The 26,757-nt window shown below is 58.4% G+C and overlaps 1 protein-coding gene and 1 long non-coding RNA gene across 3 annotated transcripts in view; one reads left to right on the forward strand and one right to left on the reverse strand.

Annotated features, from left to right (window-relative positions):
- The window catches only part of DNAH17 (dynein axonemal heavy chain 17), a 106,516-nt gene that overhangs the window by 55,520 nt on the left and 24,239 nt on the right, over positions 1-26,757 (reverse strand). For both annotated transcript variants that reach the window (XM_042966512.1, XM_042966513.1), the window contains exons 17-35: positions 24,379-24,519; positions 21,903-22,046; positions 19,048-19,230; positions 16,048-16,302; positions 14,857-15,026; positions 14,057-14,279; positions 11,944-12,060; positions 11,772-11,858; positions 10,588-10,740; positions 8,432-8,680; positions 6,896-7,018; positions 5,284-5,631; positions 5,086-5,177; positions 4,623-4,749; positions 3,833-3,985; positions 2,288-2,413; positions 2,020-2,127; positions 634-765; positions 183-343 (exon numbers count right to left, since the gene is read on the reverse strand). In XM_042966512.1, the coding sequence (XP_042822446.1) occupies positions 183-343; positions 634-765; positions 2,020-2,127; positions 2,288-2,413; positions 3,833-3,985; positions 4,623-4,749; positions 5,086-5,177; positions 5,284-5,631; positions 6,896-7,018; positions 8,432-8,680; positions 10,588-10,740; positions 11,772-11,858; positions 11,944-12,060; positions 14,057-14,279; positions 14,857-15,026; positions 16,048-16,302; positions 19,048-19,230; positions 21,903-22,046; positions 24,379-24,519 (3,092 nt within the window). The remainder of the gene's footprint in view (positions 1-182; positions 344-633; positions 766-2,019; positions 2,128-2,287; positions 2,414-3,832; positions 3,986-4,622; positions 4,750-5,085; positions 5,178-5,283; positions 5,632-6,895; positions 7,019-8,431; positions 8,681-10,587; positions 10,741-11,771; positions 11,859-11,943; positions 12,061-14,056; positions 14,280-14,856; positions 15,027-16,047; positions 16,303-19,047; positions 19,231-21,902; positions 22,047-24,378; positions 24,520-26,757) is intronic.
- Positions 236-2,011, forward strand: LOC122233558. Its single transcript, XR_006211162.1, has 3 exons — positions 236-320; positions 418-488; positions 1,883-2,011. It is a non-coding gene; the product is annotated as an uncharacterized LOC122233558 (long non-coding RNA).

Consider the following 26,757-nt stretch of genomic DNA (forward strand, 5'->3'; position numbering starts at 1 on the left):
GTCCGAACGCAGGCCTCCCCTTCCCAAGTGCCTGGTTCTGTCAGCCACGGGGGTGGGGGTGGGGGGCCGGGAGCAGGGACATTCGGGTCTGACAGCGCGAGGGAGCACGGGGAAGGGTCTGCAGAAAACAGGCAGTTTCCTTTCCCGGTTGCTCGGGAAGCGACAGGCGCCGGTGCCCTCACCTGTCCGTAAGCGGGGTGATGACCAGCCTCGGCGTGTTGCCCAGGTACTCATACGAGTACTGGATTTGGGCGTCGCAGATGTTGGCAAAGCAGTGTCTCCTGTCCTCGTCCCAGCGATGCCGGAGCTGTGACTGCCAGGTGAAGGCCTGGGAGCTCTCCACCTGCAGGGAGGCGGCAGGAGGGGACAGTGTGGGAGCCACAGCTGACCCGGGAAGGCCCCCCGTCCCTCCTGCAGGGTCCCACCACCCCCCAGCCCAATCCTGCTGACGAGCGAGCCCCTCCCCCCGGATTGACTGCTCACCAGGGGTGAGTCTCAGGGAGGGATGGGGTTGGGAGGGGTGGCGCGGGGGTGTGTGTGGCTGCCACCAGGAATAGAGTGGCCTCCCCAGGAAGAGGCACCAACGGGGGGCTGGGGTCCCCGAACACCTGACCCTTGCCCGAGCGCCCGTGCCTTGGCCGTGATCATCTTGGCGACCACGTCCCGCGCGTGCACATCGACGGTACAGACGGTCATGATTTTCATCCTGTCGCCGGCAGTGAGGGTTCCAATGAGCAAGGTGATGAGTGCGTTCAGCTGGCTGATCTGCAGGGGCAGAGGCACCTCGGCTGGGACCCCACGTGCTGCCCGTGCACCGTTCCCCCCACCCCCCCACCCTGCCTGGCTGCGTGGGTCCCCTGGGAGCTCACGGCCAGGGGGGACGGTAGGGTAGGCACGCCCGGCACGCCTTTGCTTACAAACAGGGAGCACAGAGAAAGTTCTTCATATCCCCCAAGTTGGGGGGGGGGCGGGGTAAGCAGAGCAGCCCCTGATGGAATTCCGCGGAGGCTCTAAAAATGACGTAGCCCGAGAAAAATCTAGCGCCACGGGGAGATGGTGGGTATTCAGTAAAAGCGGGGGGTTTTGAAGCCCTGCAGATAGTGTGTGTGTTATTTCCGTGCAAGTCAATCACACGCACGTGAAAAGATCGGAAGTGTACATACGAGTTGTTGACAGTTGGCACAACAGGTGGTGGGGGTTATGGGTAGCTTTCCTCATGTAAAAAAAATTACCTTTAGTTTCGAAATTTCTTTAAAAAAAATGCTTATTTATTTATTTATTGTGGACGAGGGGGAGAGAGAGAGAGAGAGAGAGAGAGAGAAGGAATGAATGAACGAATGAATGAATCCCAAGCAGGCTCTGTGCTGTCAGCACAGACCCCCATGTGTGGCTTGATCCCACGAACCGTGAGATCACGACCTGAGTCGACAGCAAGAGTCAGACGGTCAACCGAAGGAGCCACCCGGGCACCCCTAGCCAAGAATCTATTTATTTTTTTTAATGATTTTAAATCAATTAATTTTCTTTTTTGATATTTCCAACATCAAAGTTTACTAGAAGATCCAAGAATCTTTCAAAAAAGGCTCACGGTAGCCTTTGATGATTTCCAGACCAAAAAATTAAAGTTATCCGTTTCTAATAAGTTTTTTTTTAATGTATATTTATTCTTGAGAGAGAGCGAGTGAGGGAGTGAGCCGGGGGGCAGAGGGAGACACAGAATCGGAAGCAGGCTCCAGGCTCCGGGCTGTCAGCACAGAGCCTGACGCGGGGCTCGAACTCACGAACTGTGAGATCATGACCTGAGCCGGATACTTAACCCCCTGAGCCACCCAGGCGCCCCTAAAGTTACGTATGTCTAAAACGGTTGGTTTCCTTTGGGCAGAACCACTGGGGGTTGCCAAGACTGGAGCGCTTTGGGCCGACCGACGGAAAGGGCAATCCCGCAAGGGCACAGCCGCAGAGCGGATGCCTCTGGAAATCTCTCGGCAGTGTTTCGGATGGACCCGCGGGACCACGCACCTGCTTTTTGTTGTAATCTTTGATGGCGTTTTCATAGCCTTCCTCCAGCCTCGCGAACGCCAGGCCCACCTCGGTGGCCCACCAGATCTGCGTGCACGTGAGCGCAATCTGAAAACAGACGGGTCCCCCCCCCACCGTCGCCCGCGCTGTGAGCGTCACTTCTGATAAAACAGTCCCTGCCGGCCAGATAGGCCGTTACCGGTTGGACTGACCGAGGGGCAGGTGAACACAGCCACCCCCACCCCCCCCCCCCCCCCGAGCCTCAGACCTGGGCTGGGTAATCAAAGATCCACTGCTCCCTCGGCTTTTCCTCGTACGTCACCACGGCTTCTGGAATTTCGTGTCGGAGCGTGGCGCGCATTCGGTCAAGCACTCGGTTCAGCCAGACTTCCACCTGGGGACGGGAGCCACACTAACCCGACGGGCCCTGAGCTCAGCTAGCTCCAAAGACTCGCTTTGTCATTAAAAAAAAAAAAAAAAAAAATACCAGTGGTCGTCACCCCGGGGGTAGGAAAGTCAAGGTTTTTGCAGAGCAGGAAGAATGACCCGCTTAACAAAATCCACTTGGGAAGCCCAGTGGTGCCCCCCCCCCCCCCCCCCCCCCCCCCCCGCCTCCCAGAGACTTGTCGCACTGGGCTGGGTGTTTAAGCGTGCATGTGATCTCCAGGCAGACAGGGGAGGGGATCCAGAGAAAATTCTAGAAGACTGGCTACGTCTGGGCCCGTGGGGTGCTACTGATGTTGGGAGACATGGCGTCTGTCCTCTCGGGTCCCCGGCATGTTCTGGCTGCTCCTCAGGTGCCTCGTGTCACGGTCCAAGGTGGTCCCGTGGGACAAACTTGCAGACGGGCCTTCTTTGTATTTGGAAATACAAGCCCTCAAGTAGCCATTGCTGGCGGGGGTGGGGTAGGTGGGTGGCGGCGGGGGGGTGGGGTGGAAACAGGACAATCAGGTTGGTTTTTCTTTTAGACTAAAGACGGTGCAGGCCAACTGTGTCTGTAAGGAGCTAACCGGGGGAAGCGGGTCTGAACACGCCTCCGTGACTGGCTCTTGCCCCAGCCCTGCCAACCTTGTCCTGAGATTTTCCTTTTTTTTTTTTTTTTTTTAACATTTATTTTTGAGACAGAGAGAGAGAGAAAACACGAGTGAGGAGGGTCAGAGAGAGAGGGAGACACAGAATCTGAAACAGGCTCCAGGCTCCGAGCTGTCAGCACAGAGCCCGACACGGGGCTCGAACCCACCAACGGTGAGATCAGACCTGAGCCGAAGTTGGATGCTTAACCGACTGAGCCCCCCAGGCACCCCTGAGATCTTCCTCTTTCCTCCCCCAGCGAATTCGTCTCTGAGCTACCTTTCGTTTAGGATGATGTCGAAATCCCATTTGGTTGCTGAGTTGGGCAATGAGATGGGGGTGGGGGGTGGGGGCGGACAAGGGGCTGCCGGAAGTTTCTGTCGGCAGGAGGTGGCCTCTCAGGGAGGCTAGAGAAGGGAACGGGCCGCCCGAGGTGAGGAGAGCCCTCTGGTCAGTCAAAGCCCTAAAGCTGACTGTTCGGGGCCCCCCCAGGCGGTCCCCCCACAAGCCCTCGAACAGCTGGACTGTGTCGGAAACCTCCCCTCCCCACCCCTCCTCTTCTGGCTGTTGGCTCGCAAGATACGCTTCAGGCTGTGCAGGCGAGGCGTTGCTGGAAATGCTGTAAGGAAGCTGGTGGAGCTTTTATTCGAGAGAAGGACCGTCACGGGCCGGCGGCCGTGCTGACACCCCCCGCCAGAGGTCCCCGCTGTCCCTCCAGCGCGGACGTGCCCGCGGCGCTCACCTGCCCCGAGAGGTCACACTCTTGGTCAAAGTGAACGTACTCGTCTTCCTTGCTGTGCATGCCCAGGCCAACTTTGAGAGGCTTCCTGTCGTCATCGAGGCGGAACTCCAGCTTGCACAGGCTGTCGAAGAGCTTGGCCAGGTGACGGCCCACCTGGGGCAGGACAGGGCAGACACTGGGTCAGGTGAACCAGGGACTGGGGGGGGGGGGAGGGGCACGCGGCCTGCTTCTCTCCCCCTCCTCTGATCGGTGATGACCAAACACGTGTGACCAACCAAGGGCACAGTGGAGGGCTCTGAGGCGGGAGCCGGCACTGAGAGACAAAGGTCTGTTCCGGAAGATTCCGTTTCCTTGACAAGGCCATGTCCCTGGGCCACCCCACGCAGACCTGCTTGTGTGTCCCGTGACTTTACGATTCAAGGAAAATATAGTAAAATATAGTCGTTTCCCCCACCTGCTTAGTTACCCCTTTTCTCTTTCAGCAGCGCCTCAAGGAGACCTCTCCTCCTGGGTCTCAGGGCCTGGGGTCTGTTAGGACCAGCCAGCGGGCGGGTCTCTGAGAAGGAGCAGCTCACCAAGCCCCGGGCCCCCAACCCGTCTTCCAGATGAGGAAAACGAGGCACGGGAGGTATGGGACAGGATCTGAGACGCGTCCAGTGAAGCGGTCATGGTCGGGCCCCCGGCAGTTTCTGGCGCGGACGGCCTTGTGGAGGTGACGTGCACCCACCCGCCTCCACCCCAGCCAGGGCTGCCGAGGGGACGAGCACGGGGCCGCCCGGGGCCCGCCTACCTCCACGGGGTTGTTTCCGTTGGAGAGAATGTCCAGGAGGTCAGCCGAGGAGACAAAGTAGAACCTCGGGAAAGCCAGTCTTTTGGTCTCTAAATATTCCGCCAAGGCCTTTTCGCACACGGCCAGGCTAGGAGGGGGCAGGAAAGGGGGCTGTTGAGGCCCAGTCCTGGGAAGGCCTCCTCCAGCCCAGCCCAGCCCAGCCCGTCCGCGCTGGGCTGACAGCTCCGGAGACGCCCGGCTCGCGGCCCGTTTCATTCAGACCTTCCGACCGGACACGCCGCGGGCGTTCCTCTGAGGCCGGACACACGCTGCGTGGCCGGCGTGGCACCCTGTGGCCGGGAGCACGAGCCCCCAGGAAGGGGAGTTTGCTCTGTCCTGGCCCGGGGAGGGGGCGGGGCGCGGGCTGATGGCTCAGGTCCCTGCAGCCGGGACGCCTCTCACCCGGACAGGCGTGGAGACCCACCTCTTCTTCAGATTCTCGAGCTTGTCGTAGAGGCCGGGTTTGTTGGTGGCCTCCACCACGTTGGGCGTTTTCACCGCCTCCTCCATCAGGGCCTGGGAAGAGACGGGACCCCCCCGCCCCGCAGGGCGTCAGTAGCCGCGTTTTCTCCGCAGAGCCCTTCCCGCAAAAGCCCGGGAGGAGGGAGAAGGCTGTGCTCGCCTTGAACTGCATGTCAATGCCGTCGAAGCGCCTGGAGTCCTCTGGCAGCTGGGCGCGGATGTCTTCTGAGCCGATGAAGATGCTCTCCAGGTGGCTCCAGGTTCTCTGGACCTCAAACCAGATGGAGATGACGGAGTCCGCCGTGGACAGCTTCTGCTGCCAGCTCGTCACCTCCTTCAGGAAGTGGGACAGGTACTTGGACATCATCAGGTTCTGCAGCTGGACCTGGTTGTCCTCCAGTGTCTCCACCAGCACCTCGTCCGACTTCAGCATCATGGTGCCCGTGCGCGGGTGCGGCTCGTGCTCAAACTCCATGGTGGACCAGGTGCTGTCCAGGGCTTTCAGAACCTTCCAGGGGACACAGAAACGGGCTCCCTCAGCGGCTGGCAGGAGGGGCCGAGGAGGACCCGGAGTTCTCTGGAACACGGGACGAAGCCCTGCTTTGAGAAGACCGACACGTTCACGCCAGCAACACTGACAGCCGCCAAGAGGGGGAAACAACCCAACGTCTGTCCGTCAACAGACGAACAGACAGGCGAGACGAACAGGTCATCGCAGGCCGTTGGGCCATAAAAAGGAATGAAGTTCGGACATACGCTCCCACACGGGTGGACCTTGACGACATCACGCCATGTGAAAGCAGCCAGACGGAAAAGGCCGTACGTTGCGTGACCCCGTTCATACGAGACGGCGGGATGGGCGAATCCATAGGGACGGTGGGTTCGTGGTGGCTTAGACGAGGGACAGGGATGTACGGGAAGGTGGGGGGATTTCTAGAGGGCGTGGCTTTCTTTTTGAGTTGACGGAAATGTCCCAACGTGGAATAATTCTACCACGTGATGCTTGCCCACATCTATGGAGAGACAAAAGCCACTGAGTCGTACGCGTTACATGGGTGAGTGCGACGGCATGTGAATTATGGCTCAAATAAAGCCAAAACGTGACCACTCACACTCGCCAAGCAGGTGAGGAGACAGGTTTGAACCGCAGAGGGAATCCTCCCCAGTGTCCCTGTGTCCCGGGACCGCCCCAGCCAGCCAGTGGCCAGCCCTCCTGCCTTGCCTCCTCCCACCTCTCCTCCAAAGCCACAAACAAGGGTGCTCCATGAGAGAAGAGAGCTCGGGGCAGTTTTAAATGTGCTACCATTGTTGGGGAGCCTGGGTGGCTCCGTCGGTTAAGCGTCCGACTTCGGCTCAGGTCACGATCTCACGGTTCGTGGGTTCGAGCCCCGCGCCGGGCTCTGTGCTGATGGCTCAGAGCCTGGAGCCTGCTTCCGATTCTGTGTCTCCCTCTCTCTCTGCCCCTCCCCCACTCGCACTCTGTCTCTCTCAAAAATCAATAAAACATTAAAAAAAAAAAGTGTCACCATTGCGCACAGGAGACACAAGTACAGCCGGGGTGGAGGAGTGGGGTGGAGGGGATCCTTTCCTCAGTAATAAATTCTGGAAGTATCTGGGGGGGCGTCGGTTAAGAGAAAGCCCACCAAGCTTTTGTTTTTGTGTTAAGTGGCCGCTGGACCCCATGCTTGTAGGCGGTGGGCTGGTGGGTCAGGTTGAGCATCATCCCATGTGAACAACGTTGCTTTTGACAAAACAAAACAAAACAAAAATACCTTTTCCATCCCCGACTCTTTCACAGCCTTGTCAACGATGTTCCGGACCTCGTCCTCGTATTTGTGGAGGTTTAACTGTAGTAAATCGGCCAGGGTGGTCTCATCTGACATTTCGAATTTCACCTGGGGGGTGGGGTGGGGGGAGAGGCACGTTCCGCATCAGGTCCTTTATTTAGCACGGGACAGACGTCTCTGTGCCTTGTGGAGAGAGGCAGGTGAGCAAGTAATCCGGGCTGCAGGGGGGGAGCAAGCGGGAGCTCTGTGCCACTGTTGACGGGCTGCGTGACATGGGTGAGTGGCTCTTGAGATGAGATCATCCTGGACGTTTCTGTGGTTGGAAGCCCCAGTGTGTGGTTCTTTGCTGTAGGAGCCCCAGGGCGCTAACGCACCTGCTCATGGATCAATGCTATTGACGTTACTCGCCATTGTTTTCGTAGCAGGCAGAGCTGAGTCTCGGGCGCTGTCGCTCTAGTGACAGAACCAGGTGCTGGCATTGTGCCACGCAGTCCTCAAACCCCTTCCACACGCCCTCTCCTTCGTTCTCGCCGTCACACGGACATTTCCCGACACCGCTTCTGAGCCCCCTCTGGAAACTGGCTTAACCCATTGATAGAACGGAGCGTCTCCCGATCACATTTGGGAAAATAGCTGCCGGGGTTTCACTAAGTCCCCGGCTGGGGCGTCTTAGTTGCCTGTTGATCGCCGGCCAGGGATCTCTCCCGGGGCGCCTGGGTGGGCATATGAAGCTGCTGGCCAGTGGCCTGGAAAAGCTGTGGTCTCAGCACCCAAGTACCCCAGACAGCCTTTCTGGTTGTCTTGTGTGTCTTTCTCCCAAGGCTCAAGCCACACCCCACCTGCTCCCAAAGCCTTTTCTGTCCTTCCCTGCCCTCGGAGAGGATGCCTCCTCTAAACTCAGAATCGCTGCTGAAAATCCCACTCTGGGATCCCGAATATGATGGCTCGTGCTATCCTCCTCTCGCTTCCCTGAGAACAGAGGCTGTGTATTCCCCTCCCCCCCCCCGCCCTCTCTCTCTCTCTCTATCCTGGGCACCGCTGTGGGGCCTCTGCAGAGTAGCTGTCCAATATAGTTTTGTTCAATGCTTCCAGGCGGTGGGAACTGTTCCTATCTGCCTCCTGCGGCTGTCGATGCCAATAACAGCCCTCCGACTAGGGGACACCCCTGGGAAAATTAGGACGCTAGGGCTCTGTGGTCCCGGGGTGCACGGGGAAGCCAGGATTGCTGTTCATCCGAGCTGAACTTCCGGAACCCTGTGGACAGTCAACTTACAACCGAAACCGACTGCCGGATTCGCGGGGCCCGGTGCAAAATGAAAACGATGGGGCCCTTTGTTAAAAAATTATTAGGAATTCCCAGACGGCCACAGCAGAGCGCTGCACACAGCACGGGGGCCCTCTGCGCGCAGAGCGCCCCCCCCCCCGCCCCCCCCGTGTGACTGGTCCAGGTCACAAATGCCCGAAGCCGGCCTTGCCCACGCCCGGCTTCGCCCGCGTCGGGCCGGCCGCCGAGCGCACTACCTGGGTGGCCTGCATGAGCTGGTGCCAGTGACGGTCCCGGATGGCGGGGTTCTGCAGCTCGCTGACGGCACGCAGGGACGTGATGGTGTTCTTCACCATGTTGTCCAGCCCCACGAAGGCGTCCCAAGCTTTTATCTCCTTGTCCAGGGACCTCACGTCCTTGGCAAACTTCTTACAGTCTGTGTCCATCTGTTCGACGTTAATATTTTTCCACTTGGTGGTCTTCCAGTGGTCGATGCTGGTGTTCACCTGAGGGGGGGACAGCTCACTGAAGGTTCGGGAAGACGGCCGGGTTACCTTCCTGCCGTGGCCCCCCGGGGAACAGCGAGGGTGGTCAGGTGGACAGATACGAGGGTGGCGGGGGCCGGGGCGGGGAGACGAGTTGTATGGATACAACTTAGAAGTCGGCAGTTAAGACAGATCTGGGCAGTGTCCTATGGTGGGCGCTATCGCTCTACTGTTTTTATAGTTTTTTGTTTTTTTTTTAATGTTTGTTTATTTTTGAGAGAACAAGAGACAGAGGGCAAGCGGGGGGAAAGGGAGAGAGAGAGAGAGAGAGAGAGAGAGAGAGACAGAGACACAGACACAGAATCCGAAGCAGGCTCCGGGCTCCGAGCCGTCAGCACAGAGCCCGACGCGGGTCTCGAACTCACGGACCACGAGATCAAGACCTGAGCCGAAGTCAGACTCTTAACCCAAAGGCGCCTCTACTTAACAGGACCACCCGACGTGCTTCGACCAGGAAAACGTGAGTGATGCCTGGCACTTGGGGGCAGAGGCACTTCACGGCCAGTGCTCAACTCCGAGTTCTGTCGCCTTGGCAATCACGGACACGCGTGTGGCTACCTAGCCCGGATCTCTGAGCCGCCCCAGGGCTGCTTGGAACCAGCGCGTGGATTCGGCACGGAAGAGAAATACGCTTTTGCTGTTAACAACACAGAGCTGTCTTTCAGGGCTGTTTGTTAGTGCAGAGTAACCTGGCTTATACTGACTGGTGACAACGTGTTAGAAGAAACCTGAAGACACAGAATGTTCCCCTGGGAAAAACCCTACCAACAGTGAAGACAGAAGACCACAGATCTTCTGGGTCTGGGATGGGCTGAAAACGGATGCGTAGCTGGGATCGAAGGGACGAGATGACCGGCAAGAGATTATTGAGGCAGGGACGCCCGGGCGGGACAAGAGTACTTGTTACCAAATGAACGAGACAGAGGTGGGGTGTTTACAAGAAACCTGCCTGGAAGCTATGCTCAGAGGCAAACCTCAATCACATCAGTGGCTCTTTCTGGCAGGTTTAAGCTTATTCTCTATCCTGTTTTCCTAGAAGCGTCCTGGCCAGTTCGGTCTGGAGAACTGTCCCTGAAATACTCTGGCTGTAAACGCTTACTGTTCCCTCCCGGGCAACGTAGGCTCTAGTCTGTGCTGAGCGGTGTTTGTCGAGGGGAAGTGCGGCCACCCGTCCTCTCTGGCTTTACCGCTGCCTTCTGGGATGGCCTTCCGACGCAAGAGACTCGAGTTCAGCCAAGTGTGGAAAGTAAGTATGCGTCCGCTCTCGTTAGGAGCGAAAGAGAGCCTGTGACTCCAGAGACGCCTCCCCCTGTGTAAGCACTGCGTGGGCTCAGTGCGGTCATCTTCAACATCGAACTCTGTCATCCTGACAGAGGAAATAAACGAGGAGACAGAGGGGGCTTCCGTACGGGAGCCCTGCGTCACGCCGGGAGAGCAGTTCTCCCCCAGATTAGCTCGCGGAGAAGATTCGGCTCCGTATAAAGGCGTGATGGTTTTCCCTCTCGCAGGGGAGGAGGATTTGACAAAGATTCTCAAGTTCGATCCCGAGAATGAGAGAGAAGGCTCACGCGTCTCTGCCAACGGGGGAGCTGGGAGGAGAGGCGGCAGGAGCCCCCAGGCGCTCGTGCGCTACCCTTCAAGAGGGGGTGCCCGCGTCGGCCACGCTGTCGCATCCGAGCGGCAGGAGGATAGCGGGAGCACCTCGTCTGGGCGCTGGGGTGCGGTGGGGGTGCAGAGCCCCCTCCCCCCGACATCCGGGTGCTGGGCTGCAGCCGGGGCAGAGCCACCCGTCCCCCCGCCGCCCCGTCCTCGAGTCCCCGTGGCGCTGGCCTGCCCCGTCCACACCTGGTGCCTGCCATCCGCCTCACCATGACGATCATGTCCCAGAGCTCCTTCAGCAGGCGGACCTCCTTGTGACAAGCTTTGAGCTGCTTATAGTCTGGGACCGTGACTTCGAACAGGCTCCCGGACTTGCACAGGGAGTCCATGACACTCTCCATGGACACGATGCTCTTTTGTTGCTGGGGGGGGGGGCGGTGAGGGAGGGGGTCAACAGCACCGTTGGCGCTCAGTGCTGGCCTCCCTCTCGCCCTCCGCCACGTCCCGGGGCACCTTCTCGGGGTCGCCGCCAGCACCCTGCCGTGTCCCAGCCCCACGCGCCGACCATGGGGCAACGGTCGCTACCCTCCCCTCCTGCCTTCAGACGCCCGCTGCTTCTGATCGTGCGGGGAAGGCGGTTTAGGCTCAAGAAGTGAACGGACTCTACGCGAACTTCCTGAGACTTCCAGGCTTTCCTAATTTTCACGCTCTATTTTATTTTTTTTTACCTTATTAAGCATTACGTAGGTAATGCCTGATTGCTTTAAATATGATGGAAGCCTAGGCAAGAGGAGGAAGGCAAGAGTCACCCCAAACCAGGAGAGCGAGAGTGGGTGCTTCCGTGTCGAGTACGCGCGTTGTCTGCGCGGGTGTGAAGCTGGGCTCCCCGTGTGTGCGGGCGGGTGGCTCCAAGAGGCCTTTCGCACGCACACACCCGGTTACTAGACAAGCTCACGCGGGATCCCCCTGCAGAATCAGCCCAGGTCCCTCAGGCTCCAGGAGACGCTGTGTGCCTCCCCACTGGGCTCGGGGACGTGACCCTGCAGAACGGGGACCATCTTGGGGACCATCTTGGGGACATGGCAGCCCCGAAGCTGCGTGGGAAGAGCAGAGGCTGGGGGAGGGCACGCACGGGTGACCCTGAAGGTCACACGCACTTGGGGTCTCTTGTGTTAAGTCCTGAGTGCCCCACACGCTCCCCCGCGGGACCCGAGCCCGAGTGGGTTGTCAGGCCCAGCCCCGTGGAATTTGCACGTTGGACGCCGGCCACGGATGAAACAGCGGAGACGGAGGGGGACGTGGTGAGAGGCTCGGGCACGGGACTTGGGGTCCGTGGGGACACCTGCGCACACGCACAGCCCCGAGGCCAGGCCCCTCGAGGCCGCGTCCCTGGACGCCCACGAGTGACAGCCTGAGGAACGGCCGAGAGGCACCGGGGCCTCGACCAACGTACCTTATTCAGGGACTTGTAGGGGTCGGGGTCCGTGAAGGTAAACGGCGCTTCTTGCCGGAACTTCTCTCTGAACTCGTGCTGCTTGAGCTAAGGGAGGAGCAGCCGCGTCACCGTCCCCAGCCCCGCCACGTGGAGGGTGCGGGCCCGGCCCCCCCCCCCGGGATGGCACCACCTCAAACTGCTGGCACTTCCGTCTCAGGATGTTGACCTCGTTGGCCTGGAGGGGCGCCACGTTCTGCTTCACCTGGATGGCCAGCTTCTTGGTGTTTGTCCACTGCTCGGGCAGCTCCTGCGGCAGATCGAGCCCGGGGGCCGTTCCTTTTTCCGTTGTTTCAAGACACTTTCTATCGCGAAGCGTTACGGACTCACGGGGAATCGCCAAAGCAGTAGAGAGTCCTGTGTGCCTCCCCCAGCCTCCCCCCGGGGCTGGCACCTCAAACGGCCGCGGTGCGACCCCCCCACCCCAGGAAACCAGCATCGGCGCGTTTCCGGGAACCAGGTGGCGGACCTTGTCCGCTTTCACCCTGCGTTAACCCGATTGCATCGGCACACGAGTGTGCACGCGATTTGTGCGGGAGCGTGTGTCGTCCTAAGCGACCTGAACCCACGTCTAGGTCCCTGTGACCACATCCTCAGCGCACAGACACGGAACTGTCCTTTGCCGGGAAGAACTCGTCCTGCGTGGTCTCTGTATCTGCCCCCAGCCCGTCCGTGGGCAACCACTAACCTTCTCCCCATTTCTAGAACCTTGCTAGTTTAAGCACGGCCTTAACGATCAGATGGATTTTTGTATTTTCAAAGTTCTCCACCCCTGAGCAAATATCGGACTTCTGATCGTAAGATGCTGAGGCCCTCCCCCCTCCCCCCTGCCCTGCCACGGGGAGAGCCGGGCTGACCCGGGGCCTTCCGGGCTGGGCAGTTCCCAGAGCAGCCGCCCCCGTGTCCCTCCAGGAGGGAGCCGGCCCTGCCTCGGCCTCACGGCCCTGCCCCTCGCCTCTGCGGGGCCTCCGCCGACCCCGCTCTCCGTCCACTGTCCCCTGCACCCGGGGCGGACCCGTCCTCGGGGGCAGGCGTGGGGTACAGGGGCATTTTTAATCCAACAGTTAAAGGGAGGCCCCACCGGCCCCACCCTGGAGGCCGTCTCAGTGTCCCTTCCTCTGTGGGGACATTCCACGGGGTTCCCGAATCCAGAGGGGAGGTTTATCATGCAGGCCCCGCGTGAGGTCTTGTCCCTGTTCAGACAGCCTGCACCCCCGCTGCAAGGCCCCCAGCAGTGGGCGGCCTCCCTCCCCTCTTCCCTGGAGGCACTCCTCCCCTCTTCCCTGCACACCCTTCTCCCCCCACCCTGCCCAGCACTGGGCGGCCTCCCTCCCCTCTTCTCTGGACGCCCTCCTCCCCTCTTCCCTGCACACCCTCCTCCCCCCACCCTGCCCAGCACTGGGCGGCCTCCCTCCCCTCTTCCCTGGACGCCCTCCTCCCCCCACCCTGCCCAGCACTGGGCACCCTCCCTCCCCTCTTCCCTGCACACCCTCCTCCCCCCACCCTGCCCAGCACTGGGCGGCCTCCCTCCCCTCTTCCCTGCACACCCTCCTCCCCCCACCCTGCCCAGCACTGGGCGGCCTCCCTCCCCTCTTCCCTGCACACCCTCCTCCCCCCACCCTGCCCAGCACTGGGCGGCCTCCCTCCCCTCTTCCCTGGACGCTCTCCTCCCCTCTTCCCTGCACACCCACCTCCCCTCACCCTGCCCAGCACTGGGCGGCCTCCCTCCCCTCTTCTCTGGACGCCCTCCTCCCCTCTTCCCTGCACACCCTCCTCCCCCCACCCTGCCCAGCACTGGGCGGCCTCCCTCCCCTCTTCCCTGGACGCCCTCCTCCCCCCACCCTGCCCAGCACTGGGCAGCCTCCCTCCCCTCTTCCCTGCACACCCTCCTCCCCCCACCCTGCCCAGCACTGGGCGGCCTCCCTCCCCTCTTCCCTGCACACCCTCCTCCCCCCACCCTGCCCAGCACTGGGCGGCCTCCCTCCCCTCTTCCCTGCACACCCTCCTCCCCCCACCCTGCCCAGCACTGGGCGGCCTCCCTCCCCTCTTCCCTGGACGCTCTCCTCCCCTCTTCCCTGCACACCCACCTCCCCTCACCCTGCCCAGCACTGGGCGGCCTCCCTCCCCTCTTCCCTGGACGCTCTCCTCCCCTCTTCCCTGCACACCCTCCTCCCCCCACCCTGCCCAGGACTGGGCGGCCTCCCCCACCTCTTCCCTGCACGGCGCGGCACCTGGCCACTGTCTACCTGCAGCTTCACATGCGTCTCCTCCGGCATCTCCTCCCCGTAGGTCTTGAGCAGCTCGATGGTTTGCTTCAGGGGCTCAAACATGTTGTCGGTGGCCACCTGTCTCTCCTTGACCTTCATCAGATGCCCCATCACCTCCACGAGACCGTCATAATCCCCCTCCTTGAGGGGCTTTGTCAAGCCCATCCTGGCAACTTTCATGAAGGCCTCTAGGTCAGCCAGGCTGTTGAACGAGAGGGCCCGGTGACAGGCGCCCCCCTCCACGGGGAGGGTGAGGCCCATCGGAGGAGGCGGCCAGCCGTGAGGGCTCCCCGTTGTGCTGCGGGGCCGTGCTGAGCAAGGGAGAGCTCCTGTCCGCCCCCCGACACCACCTTGACCCTCACCCTACGCCTTACCAGCCCCGCTCAGACTGGCCTCCTGGGCAGAGCTCAGCCCACCCGTACTCCCTCCCGGCACCGTGCCCTCAAGGCCCTGACTGCCGCCTCTGGTCTCGTGGGGCCGGTCCCCTGGTGACACTTCAGCCTGCTCTGCCCCACCCTCCAGGCTGCAGACCGTGCGTGCTCAATAAACAGGTGTCGAACGAAGCACAGGGTGTCCCTTCACAGCCGGTGACGCCTTTCCGCTGGGACCCCCACCCCCACCTCTTGCTGGGGGCCCACTGGCCTCTAAGCCTGACCTCCAGCCGCCCCGTGGCCCGGAGGAGCGCCCACCCGCACCACGGAAGCCTGTCTGCCCGGCTCTCCAGGGACGCGGCCCTCTGCAGGGTGGCGGGGGATGGGCTGCGGGGTCCCGGTGCCCACCTGTTGACGACGTGTTCGCTCAGGTGACGCTTGAACATGAAACCCCAGCGCTTGATGATGTTGAGCAGAGCCTGCTTGAAGGGGCGGCAGTCGCACTGCAGCCAGCCGTTGAACACCTTGGTGTTCTCACACTTGGACACCTCCTCGTACAGCTTCTCGTAGGAATCGATCTGGAAAGCGGGGCCACGGCTCAGTCGGGCGGCCGTGGGAGGCGGCGGTACAGCACGCGGGCGGCCCCCACCCCCCTGCGGGGCACGGCTTCCCGTCCCGGCAGCCCCGGGTTCTCCGCAGCCCAGTGGCCCGTCCCCAGCTCAGGCAACCTGTCAGAAAGGGACGCCATCGGGCAAGGCCAGCACGGCCTCTGCAGGACAGGCCAGAAGCCAACAGGTGAATGCGGTCAGGGCAGGCTCGGGGCACCTACACTTGGCCCTCTTCGCGCGGCGCTCCATTCTCGGGGCTCTCACGCTCCACCAGCCGCCCCCACCCCGTGCGGCGGCTTCGGCCCTGGTGCGCGTCTCCCCTGGGGGCGGGTCACTGCTGCTCACGGGCGACTCCCCGTCACCGCGCGTGTGGGCAACAGGTGGAGGTTTGCGTAGTAATGGTTTTTCTCACGTTCCGTCTTTCTGCTCTGGCACCTGCAGCCTTGCTGAGCCTGGTGGGACGGTCCCTCCCAAGGCTGGCAAATTCCCAGAGAAGGCCTCTCCCCAGGGAGCGTCTTTCTTATACAAACCAACCCAGAACCCACTCCCCAACCACCCTCTTCGCCCTCGGGGCCGACATTCCCCTGTCCTCAGCACCCCAGGGCCTGGTCCCCGCAACGAGGCACCAGCCCTACCCCGCGGAATCCACTGACATGATTCCCACTAGCTGATCCTAGGTCCCCTTGCCCTGCCTCTCCCGAATATTCCTTCCAGGCTGTGAATCACGCCTTCCGCTCTGTCCCTCTGCCTCCGGACCGACCCCAGTGCTGCCCCCATGGCCCTGCGGGGCGGGGCCTGCTCCCTCCTCCTGGAGCCAGTGAGTCACAGACTCTTTTCCATGGCGATCATCTCCTGCTCGGCTGGAGTCACCAGACCCGAATAATAATAAAACCCGCATTTTGAAACCTTTCACCGGAGGTTTGAATGGAGCCCAGTGACCTCCCTCCCTGGGGTGGGGGTGATCCCGTGAGGGGGCGAGGCTCACGCGCACCTGCTGTTGGAACTGGGCGAGGCTGGGCGGCGTCTTGGGGAGGGCCTCCTCGGCCCGGGTGTCCAAATCGTCCAGGGTGGCCGCCCGCCCGTAGATGAGGAAGTTCTTCATGAACTCCTGGGGGTCGTCCATCCACAGGTAGGAGTACCTCTCGAAGGAGTCCTGGTACTCCTCGGCCTCCTTCATGGCGCTGAGGACCAGGCTGGACAACTCCTCCCTCATCTCTATGAGGTCCGACATGTCCTCGAGGTCTGCCTGGGAGGGGGCAGGAGACAAGCGGACCTGTGAGCCGTTTTGCCGGGGGTCACGGCGTGGAGGTCATCTCTCCGCCCTGCAAGGAAGCTCCCCGCCGGCGGGAGCGTTGCTAACCTCTCAAGGTGGGAAACAGAAATCTGCCCACTTGCCGTGTTGGCCCGTGAGGAGATCATGTCGAACGTGACTTTTGTCTGGCGGACCCCAGGGTGACTCACACACTGATTCATCCGGGCCGTGCACCTGCTGTGTGCCACACGGGGGGGTGGGCACGGGGGATCTAGACAGGGCTCGCACGGAGGGTCCAGGGGCGGGGTCAGACGTTCACCAAAGAATCCCAGACCCTGAGACTTGCCCTAACGTTCACCGGGGAGGAGGTGGGGGGAACGCTCCCTGCGGAAGTGACCGTTGTTCTGGCCCCTGCTGGATGGGGGGCGGGGGGCAAAAAGCAAGAGAAACAGCAAGGCACAAGCAAAGGCCCTGTGGTGGACAGATGTGGCCGTCTGAGGAACTAAAAGGAGTCCAACACGATGGCTAGAGTGGGGACCAGGGGAGGCCTGTTCTGGACAGAATCTTTTGCGTTTCAAGCGACAGAAAACCCAACCCGAGTTGGTTTAAGCAGCAGGAGAATTCACGGACCCACGGACCTGGAGAATCTCAAGGTGGAGGGTGTGCGTTAATTACGGTTTGTATTTTCGTATCTTAAGATTCACTGACATCTTCTAAAAAACTTTTTGAATATTTATTTTTGAGACAGAGACAGAAAATGAGCCGGGGAGGGGCAGAGAGAGAGGGAGACACAGAATCCAAAGCGGGTTCCAGGCTCCAAACTGTCAGCACAGAGTCTGACGCGGGGCGCGAACCCACAAATGGTGAGATCATGACCTGAGCTGAAGTCGGACGCTTAACTGACTGAGCCGCCCAGGCGCCCCAAGATTCACTGACGTCTTAAAAAACCTTGCTGGCTGGGGAGACACCACCCTCCTGGGGATTAGCCAACTCTGAGCGACTAAGGGCTCAGGAGCAGGGAGCACACCCTTCATATGCAAACCATCCAGCCCTGGGTCTAGACACCCCCCTCCCCCCGCCCCCACCACCTCCTTTATCCCAAGCCAACGCTCCTCCTATCCTAAGTGCCCCAGGGTCAGATACAGGTAACCGAGGTGACCCCTGGGGCTCAGAGTCACTGATGTCAGTGCAAACTGGCCAGTTCTGAGCTCTTTCCCTCACCAGCCTTGCCTCTCCTGCAGAAACCCCACGGAAGTCTCCGGCCTGGGCTATCCTCCTCATTCCTGCTTCTGCCTCCCGACTGCACCTGCTTGGATCCCTGCCACCCCGCGGGGCCCGCCAGGCCTCCCGTTTCTATGGGAACTGTGAGCAGCACTAACTTTCCTCTCAATGGCACCGGCCTCTCCACATCGCCGCTCAGTCACCTCCGTAAACTAAGATCCCACGGGTAGGAATGAGACCGGTGTGTGTGTGGGGGGTTCAAGGCCTGGGGTGTGGCATGATCAGCAGGATCCTTGTCTTACTTTGCTCTGTCCTCCTCCACGTGTGGCTTCCTCAGCAAATGAATCCCCTCAGAGCCCCACGGAGGCTGCAGGAGCTCCAGACTTGCATCCTGCCAGACTCCGGAGCTCACGGGGTCCCACGTCCATACCTGAGCGGACGTCTGGTGACAGACTCTATTCTGGGCTCTGGAACAGCTTGCCGTGTGCACTTGGGCCGGGCTCATCCCCTTTCTGTGGCTCAGAAATCCTCAGGCCGTTTTCTTTGCCCGATACCGTCGGCCTGGAAATCCCCTCCTCACCCTTCAAGACTCCGTGCACACTCAGCTCCTCTGGGAAGCCGCCCTTGACCTTGCCAGTTATCTCCTCTGTGTACCCACCTCACTGCACGCGCGCACGGGCACACACGCTCACACACAGGCACACACACACGCACGTGTGCACACACACCTTCCTCCCTAACAGTACAGAGCTTCTTGTTGTAAATATCTGTTATTGCAAAGAATTCATGCCCGTTACCAAACTTCAAGCGGTGCTCACGTATATGAAATAAAAAACAACCTTGCACCCCCTGTCCCGCCCCGACCCCTCACCGTCCCCCATCCTTAACCCCATCCTGTTTCCAGAGGTAAGCACTCTTAACGGTTCGGAGTGTATCCACAGAAATACAGACTTTCGTTCGTGTCAACGAATGAAATCGTATTCTACGCGTTGTGCCACAACTTGATGAGCACTTAACAACCTGTCACCAGCCTCTTTCCACCCCTGGCTCATGTTTGGGACTCAGCTGGCTGTCCTTGTGCGGATGGGCCCGAATCTACTGGCATCTACTGGAGAGCTCCCTTATTGGGGGGCATTTAGGTCTTTTCCAGTTGGGGTTTCCCTGTTATACAGACAACGCTCTGACAAACACGTCCTCAGACCTCCCTCCAGGGGGAGCCTAACTTCCTATGCCTTTTTGTGTCTGGAGAATCTGCTCAGACTGGGTCGTTTCCAGGTGTTTAATGCATCGAGGGTCCGAGGATGTGCGAGCCAGGGAAGCGTGTTGGTCGAGATGCCCGAGCACTGAGGGACTCACAGGGTTAACCTCCAGAAGGGAGCGAACTACCAGCCCGCGGGGTAAGAGCACACTCTTGCCATCTTGGTGGGGTGGGGGCGCGTCGGGGAGGTGACCGGAACAGGGGAGCTGTAGGAGCCTCTGCAGGGGAGGAAGGTGGGGCCGGGTGAGGCCCGGACTGACCTTGTAGCTCATTCGGTTCTTGGCTAGCCGGGGGATGAGCTTGGCTGCAGTGTAGATGTCGTTGATCAGGCCCTCAATCAGCATCAGGAAGCCATAGTCGAGGCCCAACTCCAGGGACGGATTGAAGACCAGCCCGTCCTCGTCCAGCTGCATGAGGACCTCAAACAGCGGTGCCACGCTCCCCTGGAAGAGATCGTCCCGGGCTCAGTACCTCGAGCTCGGATGAACCGCTCCCAAGGTCCCAGTGTTCCCTCCGGGCACCACAGGGCTGACCCGGGCCGGCCGGGAGCACTTGGGGGAGCACGCCTTCCCGGGCCCTTTGAGCTGCAGGGCCCAGAGCAGGCTGGAGCAGGGGACCCCCCCAACGCCTCACTGCAAAGCCTGTATCTGTCGCTCACCAGCTGCGTGGCCTCCCAGGCTCCCCAAAAACATAAAATGAGGATAATCTTGTGTAGAACAGAGACGCCAACTGTCCCCATCTCTTGAGGTTATTATGAGGACTAAGTAAGTCAGTAACGCATGAAGCGTGGGAGTGGTGGCCGGTGAGTGTGAGTGGCCCACAGTGCATGGTGGGCTGGGGGTGGGGGGTGTCCCAGCTGGGCAGGACGGGCTTCGCTGTGCTCCAGAAAGCACAGCCCTCCCGTCTCTGGAGGCCCCTGGCTCTAGGTAGTTGTGCGGTGAAGCACCTTCACCACAGAACTCATTGACGGTTGAACAGCTTTGCCATAAAAGATAAAAAAAAAAAAAAAAAAAAAAAAAAAATAGCCCGTTGGTGGTTTGTTCTCAGAGGTGTCTGCGTTTTTATTACACGATATAAACCTCGGCTAGCCCTCGCCGTGGGTGCCAGGGGAGGTCAACCTCAGGTGTCAGCTTGATGGAAAACACGGTGGTGAACTTCCTGGGAGTGTGAAACAAGGCCGGGTAAAGCCAGGTTGCACGCTTGACTCTCCTAGAAACGGAGAGCACGTCAGTTATGACGCGCGACAGCATCAGCGTTTTCCCGTATTTCCTGCAGAATGCTGGGTACCTATCAACCTACACGTGACGGTGTGCCAAGGGGACACGTCAGCGGAGACACTTTCACGGGGCAAATACCATCAGTTACCAATTGGCACCCTAGTATTTGGAAAACGGATACCTCTCTTAAATGAAGGAAGATATTTATTTATTTATTTATTTATTTAATGATTTTATTTTTGAGAGAGAGAGAGTGAGACAAAGCATGAGTGGGGTAGGGGCAGAGAGAGAGAGACAGACAGACACACACACACACACACACACACACACACACACACACACACACACAGAATCCAAAGCAGGCTCCAGGCTCCGAGCCATCAGCACAGAGCCCGATGCGGGGCTCAAACTCACAGACCGTGAGATCATGACCTGAGCCAAAGCCGGACGCTCAACTGACTGAGCCACCCAGGCGCCCCAGAAGAAATTATTAATATGATTAGTTTTGTCATGTTTCATGGGGACCTTTTTAATGTCCCTCTTTTATCTTTCATGGCAAAATTGGCTTGTGGCCAATTAGTGAAGCAACTAAAACACCTGCTGTGGAATACCAGCCACCAGGTGGGTCGGCCTCAGCTGTGCCCCAGCAAGGACAGCAAACCACTGGACTTCCCATTCATAAAGCACGTGTGCACCGCAACCCTGTCTGTTCCTGGATCCCCCTTGCGAGGCTGCATGGCTATGGGTGATGGCCTCATTTGTAGGGTGACCCGATGGAGGTTAGCCCCACACCAGCGATGCTCCCAGGATGGGCCAAGGCCCACGGGTGGCCATGAAATCCACTCCACGGCTACTAGTGTTCTTCTAAACACAGTCCCACGATGGCCCTGTGGGCGATTGACTTGAGAACCCAATACAACCAATGGATGGCGTCTACTGGTGTTTAAGTGAATTGCTAACTGGCACAAAAGGTCAGTTGCCACCAACTCAGATGACCAGGCTTTTCTAAAGCCTCCAACTCAGGGCTCTGCTCTTGCTGCTGGGCCGCGTGCAAATATGGGGACTCCCTGGGACTTTTGGAGAAGGACATTTTGTCATCAGGGGATCGTCATGGCTTTGATGGTGACTATAAATTACAGAACTTGCTGACATTTTGCATCACTGTGGGTTGCTTGGTGAACCTTAGAGTCGGTAGTAACGATGATGATCCATCAACAGAATTTTGGGTCTGTGATTGTCTGGTGACACCCGGCCTTTGAGACGTATGTGCTGGGCTCAAGCATGAACCATCCATCTCTGCAGCTGGCACGAGGGTGCCTCGCTGTCCTTCCCACTGTCTTCCCAGTGGGTGCACTGGGTGGGCCGGGGGACCTTGATCTTGCCCTACCAGCATATTCAATACCATTTGGGAACTACTGTAATGAAAAAGACATGGCTCGGGGAGGGCTGACCCACAGGGAAAACGATGGAGAACATTCCGGGATGAAATCAACCAGCACGTCCTCTTTGCCAACCCGCTTTACACTCCTGCCTGCCCCGCGGAGGGTTGAGTCGGTTGGTAGCTGATGTTGCCGACAGGAGGGTACACCCTGCCCAATCCGTAAGACCAGGGGGGCAGCGGTGCCTGCTTTCCCTCACCTAGCAGCAAGGCAGGGCCTGGCCGATGTATGGTGACCAGATGCCCTGAGTGTTGGGGCCTGAAGAGGGTCCTGGCATGCAGGAATTTCAGGTTCGAATCCAGGGTGAGGAGTGCCCCCTACGCAGGTTTTAATGTCTGTTTACTTGTAATGTGATAGCCTGGTCTATGCAAACTATAGATAGCAAAGTAGACCTTATTTTACAGTTACAATACCGTAAGTACAGCACAAATGTATGTGTAGCTTATGTTTATAACTCACATCCGTGACCATGTTGTCCATTAGGTAATTCAGAGATTTGCGGATGAAATGGTCAAATTCGTCCAGGACCATGTCGTCAATGTAGTTGACGTAGTCTTTCCAGGACTGGCTCGTCGTATCTGCTCTGAACAGCTCAGCATTTTCCTGCGAACAGAACCACACAGTCGGCTGATGCTTCATGGATTCACCTGCTCCTTCTTTAACCAACTCACTAGGGGACTCTCCGGGCTACTCTTGTCCCTGTTCACATACTCCAGGCACACAGGGTTGCTTTTAGCTTCTTGAAAGTGCCGGGCTCTTTTCTACATCAGAGCCTTCCCACAGGCTGCTTCCCATTCTTGCCAAGCCTTCCTTCTTCTAACCTTTTAGGTTTCAGCCCAAATGTTACCTCCTCACAAAGGAAAGCCCCCCCCTACCCCCCCCATTGACCACACCCTATTCATCTCAGATTTGGCTTCTGTTCCTGCCTCTTACCTGTAATCCCTCTAGCAATCCATTATTTGTGCCTACTATAGCACAGATGACAACCCTGAATTATTTTATTTGTGTTTAGTCTGTACCTCCCCTTAATACCAAGCTACATGAGTTCATGGATTGACTGTCCTTTCCACCACTGTACCTTCAGCTTGTGGCAGGGTGCTTGGGACAAAGCAGGAGCTGGTGAATGGATGGATGGGTGGGTGGAATGATGAGTGGATGGCTGTTTGGATGGATGGATGGATGAGTGGGTGGACGGATAGGTGGATGGGAGGATGGGTGAATGGATGATTAGATGGCTAGATGGATGAGTGGTTGGATGCGTGGATGGGAGGATGGATGGATGGATGGATGGATGGATGGATGGATGAATGGATGAGTGGGTGGACGGATAGGTGGATGGGAGGATGGGTGGATGGATGATTAGATGGCTAGATGGATGAGTGGTTGGATGGATGGATGGATGGATGGATGGATGGATGGATGGATGGATGGATGGTTGGTTGAGTGGGTGGATGGATAGATGGGTAGACGGATGGGTGGATAGATGGATGGGTGGATGAACAGATGGATGAATCTGTAAGACACTGAGAGCTATAGGGTAAAGAAAGATGAATATGGCCCAGTCTGCACCCTTAGGGCAGTTATCTTCTAATAGGGGAAAGAAGACACAGGCCTAAGTAACTTCAGCCTAAGGCAGAGAGAAATGGTTCAGATGATTATTATGTGCATCGAGGACTCTGCCAAATGGGACAACAAAGCCTTGCCCCCTCAGCTTGCTGGCTTCCACTTTTCCCAGGTTCCTATTCCCCAGCGCGCTGCCTCCTCTCTGTCCTCTTTCTGTGCCATTGTGTTGTGGACCTTTCCCTCACTCCAGCCAAATTTCTCTCTGCTTTGCCCATTTCCAACACATCTGAGAGCGTTAACAGGTTAACTGGTCAACGCTTCCAAGTAATATGTTTGTAGGTACACATTTTAATTTAGTGGGAGCTTCTGGCACCAAGGCAAAGGGGAAGGAAGAGGGTCTGGAAACGAGACAAAATATCTTCTGATCCAGTCAAGTAACTCCACTGGCCTTGTAAACAATGGCTTGACCATGAGAACAGCCAATGAGATACCCTCCTCCCTGGCGGGGCGGTGGGTGGGGGGGCGGGTGGTGGTGCTGTGGTCTGTCTGGGTGTGGTGATCCATCACTGAAGTCCACATCCATGATTTGTACCAAGCATCAGAAAACCCAAAAACAACTGCCCCGAAAATATCTTGAGCTCAAGGTAGAATCTTCTTTTTGGGGGGCCAAGGCAGAGCTCCACCTCTCACGCGTGCCTCAGAAACAAGCTAAAACGCAAGCCGGATCAAACGGTGGCCAGTGAGGAAGGTGTGAGAGCCCCCGTGTCGTCGGGAACCTGGGTAGACCTTCCAGGGGCGCCAGGCTACCGCTTCTCCTTCTCCCTCAGAGTGCTCCGGCCAGGACAGAGGCCCACGGCCCCTTGAGGCTGTTGACAACAAGGCACAACCTACGCTCGGGGCAGCCCAGCAGGTGAGTGCTCTCACATCCCCCCAGTCGGAACGTGTCGGCTCTGGGACACCAGGCACACACGTTCCACATTCCTCACCCGCGTTTACGTGTTTCGTTTCCTCCTCGCGCTCATGTCGGGAAAGCGCCAAGGACAACAGAGACACACGGCGCCTGTCCTCAAGCAGCGTAACCCAGGGAAACAAGATTTGCTGACCTTGTATGACGACGTCACTTGTCTATACCACTTTTGTGCAGGGTAGGGCGTGCCGACCCCTTAGCACGGAGGAGGGCAGGCCCATAGCAAGAGAAACTCGTTAACCGAGGGTACGTTTACCATACTCTGTCTGCTTTCTGCAAGTGAGACTCTCGGAGTAAAGAGAGTAACTTCCGTGACCACTAAAGTAATTTTTGTGGCATCTCTGGCTCTCCCTCTTCTACTGAAAGTGAGTGGCCTCTCGAAGCCCCTTCTGGGTGAGTCCTTACCATGACCATGGCTTGAATCTTTACACCGGCGTCCTTGACCGCCATGTAGCGCTTGTTGAGATTGACCATCCTTCCGTCCAAGTCCAACAGGGCCTCCTTCTTATTGTCCTTTCTCTCAAACATCGGGTTGGCCGACCAGTCCTGCAGGGCACAGGTGGGAGTGAGGAAAACATATGGGGAAAACACCTGTGGTCTTGTGCCTTGGCTGCTTGCTCGTTGATGCGAATGTCCTTGTCCCTCGGAGAGGCCTGGGGGCCCCTGAGGACACTTGAGCAGAGAGCTTAGACGGTTTGCCTAAAAGCCAGGCAGAGCCTCAGGGGGTGGGGGTGGGGGTGGGGGGTGCAGGGAGACCACTGGATGGCTCTACCTGCCTGACCAGGCCCAAGAGGAATCATCCTGGGGCAGGCATCTGTGGTGAGGGGCGTGTGGTCAGAGCTGGGCAGAGCATCCATGGCTCCGAATAGCAGGCCCAGGGGGAGGAGTCCCTCTTGTGGGGACAGCTGACCTACTGCTGGGTGGGGGGAGCGGGGATAGGGGGGTCTGACCCTCCTATAATTGGGACTTCTACTACAAGGATTCTTGTCATCGGCAATTACGATACTGATTTTGCTCTATTATCCAATAGTTAGATCTTTTTCAAAAAATTTTTTTAAACATTTTATTTTTGAGAGCAAGAGAGACAGAATGTGAGCGGGGGAGGGGCAGAGAGAGACACACACACACATGCACACAGAATCCAAAGCAGGCTCCAGGCTCTGAGCTGTCAGCACAGAGCCCGACACAGGGCTCGAACCCATGAACCATGATATCATGACCTGAGTGGAAGTTGGATGCCCAACCGACTGAGCCACCCAGGTGCCCCCCTTTTTTTTCATTTTAAATTCTCATCAATACACACAGCAACAAAACACTGAGTGGGAAAAGTTTCTGGACAAAACCCACACCCCCTTGGCCCCATGTCTTCCTGTCTCCCCATCCTGGTCCCCACTGGAAACTTCGGTTGCCCCAGCACTTGAGATGGTTTGTGGGACTCTCTGTGTCAGATTGAGTCATGTCTAGACCGTCTTGTGACTCGAGTGTGAGCAACCAAGGTTTAGCTCACCTGCCTCTCCCTTCTCCCCAGTATTTGAGAATTACATGTGCCTTATTATTATTATTTTTTGCATTATTTATTTCAGGTCTAATAGACTGATTTGAATTGTTTTCTTTTCCAATTACTTGGTTTCCTCACGCAGCCGGGGAGTCAGATGCTACTTACTGTCTTGTTTGGGTTGCTGATTTTCGGATGGAGTAATCCGTGTGAGGGCCTGGGCGAGCCAGACCCCGCTTCTGCACCCAAACCCTGAGTGAGGTGGCCCTCCATCCACCCCCTCCCTTCCGGCCAGGCTGCAGCTTCTGAATGGACGTGTAGAGGACACGGCTGGGGGCAGGGCCCTGAGGCCAGCACGAGGGGCCCGGTGACTGCTCCCCCTGTAACTGAGATTAATGTGGGAGGTGAGAAGGGCCAGCCAGATGAGGTCACAAGGGTGGGGCCCCCAAGATGGGATTAGTGTCCTTATAGGAAAAGGCAGAGAGACTAAACTGTGTCCTCACCATGTGAGGCAGGAAAGGGGCCCTCGCCATCAACTACGGCTGACGGCACCCTGATCTTAGACCTGCAGCTTCTAGAGCAGAGCCGAGTGAACGTGTGCTATTGGAGGCTGAGATGTCGTGTTACGGCAGCCAGGCCGATGTCCCCACCCCCCCTCCTGCTCTGACACAGAGGGCGCAGTCAGAACGCACTCCTGACCCCAGCAAGCTCAGAGCCAGGGGAACCAGCATTCCTGCTGTGCCCGGTGGAGAACGTGGAGACTGGCAGAGCTCCTGAAGGGGGTACCCGTGAGACACTGAGCAGGTACAGAAGATTCGGCCTCTTTGGGACAGGAAGCACTTAACCAAGTCTGGGGAGCGTTAACAAGAGGAGACACCTGTCCAGACGTGCTGCGGGGGCGTTTCTGAGCCCTGACGATGATGAAGAACTTTACGTGCCTACAGAGAGAGCAGGGGCACCCACAGGACGGTCACGCCATCGCCAGCCTTGTTGACGTGGGCCTGGGAGACAGGGACTGCAACAGCTGAACTGTGTCCCTCAAATTCACAGGCTGAAGCCCGGACCCCTTGGTATCGTGGGACGTGTCTAGAAAGGGGTCTTTAAAGAGCTGGTGAAGGCAAATAGGGCCATTAGGTGAGCCCGAGCCCAGTGTGACTCACGTCCTTATAACAAGGGGAGATCAGGACACAGACATGCACAGAGGGACGACCACATGAAGACACGGGGAGGAGACGGCTGTCTGGGAACCCAGGACAGAGGCCTCTGGAGAACCACCCCGATGGCACCCT

This window comes from Panthera tigris, chromosome E1, assembly GCF_018350195.1.
Source record: "Panthera tigris isolate Pti1 chromosome E1, P.tigris_Pti1_mat1.1, whole genome shotgun sequence".
NCBI classification, from domain to species: domain Eukaryota; kingdom Metazoa; phylum Chordata; class Mammalia; order Carnivora; family Felidae; genus Panthera; species Panthera tigris.